Here is an 8,881-nt window from a genome sequence, read left to right as displayed (position 1 = left end):
CGCTGAATAATTTTAAAGTACACAATGAACATTTTTATGATCTATGCTGGAAAATATTTAAATACACATTCTTTACGATATATGTTGAACAATTTTGAAATACACAATGAACATTTTTTTCAAAATCTGTTGAATATTTTCTTAATAAATGGTGTACATTTCCTTGAATACACAATGAACATTTTTGTGTACAAACACATAACGAACTTTGTATATTACACGAAAAAAATGGAAAAGAAAATAGAAGAAAGTAAATATAAACAAAAGCAGAAAAATAGAAACATACTTACTACTCCGTAGAAGAGAAGAAAAAGCAGAGCTAAGCCAAGCTTCAGGGAAGCCACGTCCTTTTCACGCTCTGCCCTGTAGACTCTCCGAGAAAACGCCGTGGCGGCAGAGATGGATAACTCACGGGATAGGAACCCATCCGACGATCCGAGGTGGCAACACCACGCCTCCACCGATCCAATGCTGCTCCCTGATTGGCCCAAACCAAATCCAGAAATCCTCCATCACCCACGTCTTCACAAAAACTTGTGCTACAAATACTTACACGTCTCCCCTCTCGAATTCCCACCACTCACTGAGAAGCACCCAGCAGCAACAGCCGGCTAGGCCACCGTACGGACCCCGGAGCAGCAGACATGGCATCCACGATCATGGCCGCCGCCTCCCGCGCCGTTGTCGCCAAGACGCCGTTCCTCAGCGGCCAGGGCCGCGCCGCCAGCGCCAGCCCCCTGCGCGACATCGCCGCCGCGACCAACGGCAGAATCACCATGGTACGTGCCATGAACTGACCACCACGGAACTTGTCTGCAATTCTACTAGCATCTGTGCGTGCTAAGAGCTAACGATTGTCTGGTGTGCGCGCGCGCTCGCAGGGCAACGACTTGTGGTACGGCCCGGACCGCGTCAAGTACCTGGGCCCCTTCTCCGCGCAGACGCCGTCGTACCTTAACGGCGAGTTCCCCGGCGACTACGGCTGGGACACCGCCGGGCTTTCTGCCGACCCGGAGGCGTTCGCTAGGAACAGGGCGCTAGAGGTGATCCACGGCCGGTGGGCGATGCTCGGCGCTCTTGGGTGCGTCTTCCCCGAGGTGCTCCAGAAGTGGGTGGGCGTCGAGTTCAAGGAGCCCGTCTGGTTCAAGGCCGGCTCGCAGATCTTCTCTGAGGGTGGTCTCGATTACCTTGGGAACCCCAACCTTGTCCACGCGCAGAGCATCCTTGCCGTGCTTGGCTTCCAGGTCCTTCTCATGGGTCTTGTTGAAGGGTTCCGCATCAACGGTCTCGATGGTGTCGGCGAGGGCAACGACCTCTACCCCGGCGGCCAGTACTTCGACCCGCTCGGCCTTGCCGACGACCCTGTTACCTTCGCGGAGCTTAAGGTGAAGGAGATCAAGAATGGCCGTCTTGCCATGTTCTCTATGTTCGGGTTCTTCGTGCAAGCTATCGTCACCGGCAAGGGCCCATTGGAGAACCTGTTCGACCACCTCGACGACCCTGTCGCCAATAATGCATGGGTTTTCGCCACCAAATTTGCGCCTGGATCTTAGGCTGCCCGACGCGCCACGGTGGCCTGCCATTGTAAAATGTAAATTATTCCCATGTGTGTGCAATAGCAACGAATGGTCGATGTGATCCCTGAAATTCGAAAATTTGGAGGATTTTTTGGTTTAATTTCTGATGTGTGTTGCTTATATGTTGCAATGTGCTTAGCTCATTCTTGATGGTTACTGTCAAAGTAAAACAAGATTGAATGAAAGTGAATGGACCATTAATCCTGATTTCTATTGATTATCAAGTATATATATCTGGAAGAGGTGTGAAGAAGAGGTGTCTCTTCGGAGGCATCCCTCCAGAACAGGTACCTGTTGGCAATAGAGAGAGAAGAGACACGACTATTCGGGTTGGACACATCCATTTGCTAATTAATTAATCTACTAATTAGTTTTTAACACTCCCCCTTGTACAACACCGCTCCTTGAATGTTTCATCGTTGAAAGCTTCTTGCATATAGATCTTCCATCTTAAGAAATCTTCAAGATAATCTTGAGAGACTCCCACAAAAACCCTGCGGGAAAAATATGAGGAGAATTATGTAGATATGTTGCTAAAACTCCTTTAAACCCAGTGGGAAAAATAAGAAGAAAATGATGCAACATACGATGATTATTGTCTCTTGATAACTCATATGAGAAAAACCTTTAAAGAAGGAGAAAACTCATCGATAAGTTTAGAGAACAATTAATATGTCTTGACTACTTTCTTTAAAAACCCTGATAGGGAAAATAGAAAGTATGACATATGATCTTTGAGAAGATATTGCCTCATTAAAAACCGTTATGAGAAACTTTGAAAAAAACTCATAAGGAAAAAGAGTGCAACCGTACATGTCATTGAAAACTCCTTTAAAATCCAGTGGCAAAAATATAAGAAGAAAATGATATGGCATATATAGATACTTGTGTTTATATTGTCTCGTTAAAAACCTTTATGAGAAACCATTAGGGAAAAACTCATCAAGGGAAAAAGAGTACAATATATGCAATCTGATGATTGTTAATAGGTTATAGTTTGGGAGTTTACTCTCCCTGAAGTTTGCAAATGTGAAGGACGTCTCATACCAATTCCATTGACATGAACATGAGACTGTGTATAATTTGTTGGATTATAACAATATTTTGTTTGCAAATTATTTCCTTACTTTTCTATAATCCGCGAGGTTAAGTAATTTCCGAGCAATGTGATTTATGATATTGCTCTTCATATAACCTATAGGTATTGAGTAACACAAGTGTAAGTATCTTGATAAATCAAGTTATGTGATTTTGATGAATCTCAACCACATGATTTTAAGTGTGGTTAACCATTCTACTAAGTTATGCATATTTTGCAATGCCTTTAGGTAAAACAATTATGTTAGAACGATAACTGGAAATAACCATTAAAATCCATTTATATGACTTCCATGTGAAGGCTATTCCAGCAAATTCAGTCATTGATATGGCGTTATTGGGATCAAATAAAGAGCCAATATCATTACATCATATCATGGTCATATCTTCTATTTCCTGATGGAAATATTCAAGATTTACTATAATCTTCAGATATAAGATGATAGTACTTATATCGACCATATACCTTTTGTTTCGGTAGTACCATATGATTCACAACTATTTCTAGTCATAGAGTGACTTTTGAAGTTTTACACAATACATGTTGCGATTTGTTTTTGGATTCAGAAATGTATGCCTTTCACGGACTTTAATATAGATTTCCGAAATGAGTGACTCATATGACTGTGTAGCCACTTCATCCATCACTGCATGGATAATATTATTTGTACTGCCAATGGTATTTATTATCGAAACATAGTTCCACTCCTACCAAGAAGGTATGTTACATCGTAATCGATGTCGGGTCTCTCTGTGAACCCTTTTGCTACAAGCTTCGCTTGTTCACCACCTCATTGACTTTGTCTATGAATGAGAAGTTTTTAGTATTCCATATGGAAGATACTTATGAGGAGTAGGTATTACTGTGGTAAATACCACTCTTTGATGAGCGAGTGCTATTCTTCATTACTTGATTCCTTTTATGTGAACCAATATGAGTACAAGAGGCACTCTACCATGGATTTTGGTTCGGGGCCCAAAAGGTTTTAGCAATTTAGAGAAGAAATATAGACTTATGTTATATGATTCTGGAGGAATCGATGAAATTTGTGGAAATGTATTTATTCCTTTTAACTCCTTGTGATTTCCTACAACAATGGAGTCAAGGTGTTTCGATGTCCCGACACCAAAATATTTGTGCACATTTATGTCGGGCTTTGGATGATGAGCATCCAGTGAGGTGTCTTTCAACTTGATGTTGAATTACATTTACTAGTTGAGGATTTGATTACCTCTATTTCCGTGGAAGCATATGTGAGAATATATCTCGTGTGGTCAGATTTCTCCCCCTCTTGCTCTCATTTCGGGAGAAGAGTGGTTTATGAGGTACCTCCACTCTTTCTGACACTTTACTACAGAAATATAAAATTGAGTGACACCTTTGTCATTAGTAAATGTATGTGGCGGATTTGCAATGTGTTGCAAATATGTGATTCTAAACTTCTAGTTCAGATTCTTTGAGTACGTGGATATATGGACTGAATGTGAATAACATTTCTAATTTATTTCTTGGCATTCTTTGTGGTACTTATCTCCCCCTAATGCCAGAAATGTCCTTACTGTTGATGCAATGAGCATATGGGCTATGGATAATTTCGATTGACAGATAAATTGTCATTCCTCACATAGATCCCTAATTTTCTGTAAGAGCCCATTTATGTATGCCGGAGTCGTCATATCGGTGTGTAATCGAATTATTGCAGATAGGAAATACTTTGTTGATTTCCACATAATTACTACAGGGGGAAAGTAGTATGCTATGCAGTTGGTATGATTTATATCATACTTATGGTGTGTAATGCCGTATTTGTCTAACATGAGGCTAGTAAATTACGATTCTATAAGTTTGGTCATATTATTAATTTCACTATCTTTGATAAGATATTGAACTAAACTATTTTGGATATGTACATAAAGTATTATATATAATCATATATTTCTTGAGAAATGAGTTCAACAAAGTTGTCCATTCGAATGGATTTATCCCTTGTTTAGGATAATTTGCTCTTACTTTGAGAAGTTGAGCAATTGATTTAGTAAGATCATTCATGGTTGTGTGCGACAAGAGACACACTTGAAATCATTTTATAAATGTTTCTATGAGTACCATGAAGTATGTTAATAATCCCACATAATGGTTAAGTAATCCACATATATCTTCTTAATTTGTTCAAGGAAGAATGAATTGGCTCATTTAGAATTGTAAGGTGAGAGTTTCTGAAATTAATTTCCCCTGTGGCACATGTGGTGCACATAAAATCTGATGATTTGGGAATTTTTGCAACTTCTTAAGTTGTGACCAATAGAATTGTCAATAATTTTGTAATCAACCCCAAACCAGGATTGTAAGGCTTAATGCCAAATATTTTGTAAGATTTAGAAAATTCTTTTTTACGCAAGAAAACTGAGTATGAATTGATTCATACATTCAAAATTTATCAAATATAATGTCCAAGAAATAGGATATTGGACATTGTACTACATGCAGTAGTACAAGTATAGGCTAATAATATGTTGGAGAATTAGGAGATTACGTGAGGTCTCCGACATTATTGAGAGCAAATGATTTCATCCTCCATTTACCGCACTAAACTTTAGTTCTCCTTCTGATGAAGATTCTGAAAACAAGCATCTACCAAAATATTTTGGTTGTTATTTGTGAATTTTCAAATTTATCCCATTGAATTTATCAGCCTTTTGAATAAATTTGTGATGTGGTTTCACCATATGTTTGACGGTTTGGTAGTCATATGTACGATATTTATATAACCACACATTTGACAAATTTGAGAGTTGTCTTTGTGATCATTTGAAAATGATATATTCCCTATTAAGAGGTAATTCTGTCTTTGGTTGTCTTTTAGCCACCACTTTACTTTGAAGTCCTCATGGCCATATTTCTTCGCCACTGACTTGGTATTCACTACCAACAAGATTTTCAAATGATGGTATAACACCTGTGGGGTGAGTCTGATGATTTTAAGAAATTCCATGTTCCTTCATCATGGAAAATGGTAGTACCATCATTATAGGATGTAAAGTGTATTAATGAGTTTTCAATCGGATCTGCATATGAAGATTTTGATCATGAGATCTCAGCTTGAAGTTGATTAACGTGACAGAATTGTGAGCCGCGATAAGACTTGATGTCTTTAAAAAATGGGAGATCATTCGCGATGTTCTCATGGAAGCATGTTTCTATTGAGAGAATATTCAAGGTGAATTTATATTCATCCATTGTATACTTAGTTTCAGAACCAAGTGAAGTTGGTGACATATAAAATGCATATGTGCATCAATAGAATAGCCATGTGTTACATTAAATGATCATGCATTATTTATTTACTTCTTGGAGTAAAATAAAATATATTGATGAAATGATCTTGTTGAGCAAAATCTGCCAAGGTGATGCTTGGTGAACATGGGGTGTAAACCTTCAATATAGTCCATGCGATGAAATCGTTGCTAATGTTTTGGGTTTCATTCGTGAGAAAAAGTGTGACTTTATAGTCATGACCAAAACGTAGACTTTGCAATTTTAACATTGCTTAGTCACCATGAAAATAACAACCACAATGTGATGTGAATCTTGCAATAGTGTTTGAGACACTCTTTATAAATTATGGTATCCATCCACTATAATTAGAAATAGTGACGTAGGCTCCATTGCCATACATTTTACGAATGTAATAGAAGGTAATCACATGTATATGCAAATATTTTCATAGTTTCCTATGACATATTCAAGCAAAATGTGCAAGAACAATATTTACTATGAGAGTAAAATATTTTAAGAACAACAACAATAAATGCTTCGAAGGAGCAAATTCTAGTATAGTTGATGCCTTATAGACATATGTGTAGACCTCAATTTATATAGGATAACACTTTGAAGATAATCACCAATATGGTGTAGATCTCGTAGTAATAGAAAACATAGTATGACTATTGTCAGTAGATGTTCATAATTCTATTACCTTATGTTATCTATTTTTAAGAAAATCACTATGAAGGTAGTCATCTGTCAGAATGGCATGATGTAGACCTTGCAGTAATAATGGATAGTCTGCAAAATTTTGCAGTAGATGCCAATATTACCTTATGATTTCTTGAGGTAGTCACATCTAATATTAATATTTGGAAGAGCACTTTGAAGGTAATCATCTTGTAAAATTGACAAGATGTAGACCTCACAGTAATGGTGAATAATCTGGAAATGGTGTAGTAGATATACACACTACCTTGTGATCCCAAAATATCAATTTGAAAAACAACATTTAGAATTTTGCATATCAATTCTTGCTTGTATCAAACCAAATGATCAATTAAAATGAATTTATTTTTATTTGCAAGAAAACAAAAATCCCAATTGCAAAGAAACGTATTAATCTCGACATGTAGCGGACATGGAGATACATACATTCCGGAATACATCGTACTCAATGGAGAAAACAGTATTGTAGAGGTACTCGATTTATCGTTGCAAGATATTAAACATCTTTATTGCAAATGGACATAATTAATCTCAACACGTGATAAATATGGAAATATATCACATCAACTTAGGATATGAAATACATTGGTACTCAACAGAAACACAGTACTTTAGACAAATATCGGATATCACACGGTCTAAAATATGTGAATGCTAGTAAATACTAGTAGGCTAACAGAACCAATTTGCAAAATCCCATAAAAAAAGGTATTATGGCAGACTAGTCTGGACGAGTGTTTAGGATTGTTTTGGTAATCCTTGCAAATACACTGATGTAAATGCAAAATGGGCAAGAGATAAGGTTCTCCTCGCGTGCGGTTCCAATGGGGGAAAATACGCCGTAACCATAACCGCCGCTTTGTCATGCCGGCCAGGCCCTGTTACGCATGCCTGGAGCCGGGCGCCATGGGCGGGCAAGGGAAGTCGCGCCACGCGCGTCGAGGGCCCACCGCCGCCTCCGCCGCAGGGTGTGGCCGCGGGCAGCCATGAGCCGCATCCGCTGCCGTACATGAGGACGCTTCGAGCAATCACGCCGGAGGGAGAGGCGTAGGTAGAAGTGGCGGCGAGGCCAGACAGATGCCTCGTGGGCTTGAAGCTGTCCCGATGCACCGGGGCCGACGTCCGTGGGCGCACGTGGGCGCGCTTCAGTGCGGGGGTCGCCTCCACTGCTGGGAAGTCACACCGGAGGACGCTGATGCGCCGCGGTCTAGGTCGAGCGCCATGGCTGGCTGCGTGGTAGAGGGTGCTGCCTCTGCTGTGAGGTGGGGAGCACCATCGTCCCTGGCTGTGCATGGTGCTAGATCGCGCCTACGGTCGAAGGCGAGCACTCCGTCGTAGAAGCTTGAGCGTGCAAAGGCATCATCCAAGGAAGTTACCGGTGAGAATCAATATGATTTCCTCTTTGCGTATGTGTCAGATTCGATGAAGTGACTCTCGCCCATGTGCATGAAAAAATCAGTCGGTAATTAGATAGTTTGGTACAGAATGAATCAAAGAAAGAACTAGATCAGGTTTGTCTTCTTTGATCGATTTCCCCTGTACACAGGAGCATGTATCGCGTGCCAGCGCCGCTTGGACGACATGGTCGCTGCGTTCAGCGTCGACGGTGCGCGAATGCGGTTTCTGCGCCCTTCCATGTGGGAAGGCCGAGAGCCTCTAGCCTCGAGGAGCCATGATGGCAGGAGCGGCGTTGAGGGCTTGAGGCCGACGACGTCGACCATGCCGGAGAGCGTGTATTACTCTTGGTACTCGGTAGAGCGTGGTGATAACGTGTCAAAGTTCGAAAACCCTTCCTTCCACAGTTCGAAAATAATTGAGCAATATTCATTTTCCTATTTAGTTCAGAATAGCACTTTGTGAAGGAAGTGCTATTTCTGTTTCTTTGTTTACGCTCAAATTTTTTGGGCACTCTTTCCTATCCAAATCATTGCCTCATGAAAACTTTCGTAACCATTTTCCTAGTAAATATTTCTCAGCAAATTTTCAAAGTTTGTGTTCAGCTAACATCTTTGTGAAGGAAGTACTATATAGGAACATCATGATGAGTTGAATTTTTCCACATATTCTATGTGCCAAAACCATAGATCTCCATAGAATTTTAGCCCCATCTAACAATCCATGTGAGCTCATCATCCAATCTTTGTTTCTGGCAATATTTTCAGTTTTGAAGCAACTACATTTTGTATTGCTTTATAGTTGATGAAAATTTAGC

The 8,881-nt window shown here is 40.0% G+C and overlaps 1 protein-coding gene across 1 annotated transcript; it reads left to right on the top strand.

Annotated features, from left to right (window-relative positions):
- Window positions 1-577: 577 nt before the first annotated feature.
- On the top strand, window positions 578-1,677 carry LOC123425700 (chlorophyll a-b binding protein of LHCII type III, chloroplastic). Its single transcript, XM_045109412.1, has 2 exons — window positions 578-779; window positions 882-1,677. Exons 1-2 carry the CDS (start codon window positions 645-647, stop codon window positions 1,551-1,553), a joined length of 807 nt encoding a protein of 268 aa, XP_044965347.1. The 5' UTR covers window positions 578-644; the 3' UTR covers window positions 1,554-1,677.
- Window positions 1,678-8,881: the final 7,204 nt, after the last annotated feature.

Source organism: Hordeum vulgare, chromosome 2H, assembly GCF_904849725.1.
Source record: "Hordeum vulgare subsp. vulgare chromosome 2H, MorexV3_pseudomolecules_assembly, whole genome shotgun sequence".
Classification (NCBI taxonomy): domain Eukaryota; kingdom Viridiplantae; phylum Streptophyta; class Magnoliopsida; order Poales; family Poaceae; genus Hordeum; species Hordeum vulgare.
The sequence above is the reverse complement of the archived record's forward strand: the minus strand, read 5'-3'. Positions and strand labels throughout refer to the sequence as shown.

Excerpts from the sequence above, each read along its gene's own strand:
- LOC123425700 (XM_045109412.1), top strand. The coding sequence starts at position 645 with ATGGCATCCACGATCATGGCCGCCGCCTCCCGCGCCGTTGTCGCCAAG. Across the intron at positions 780-881 it reads CCAACGGCAGAATCACCATG|GGCAACGACTTGTGGTACGG; the intron begins GTACGTGCCATG and ends GCGCGCTCGCAG.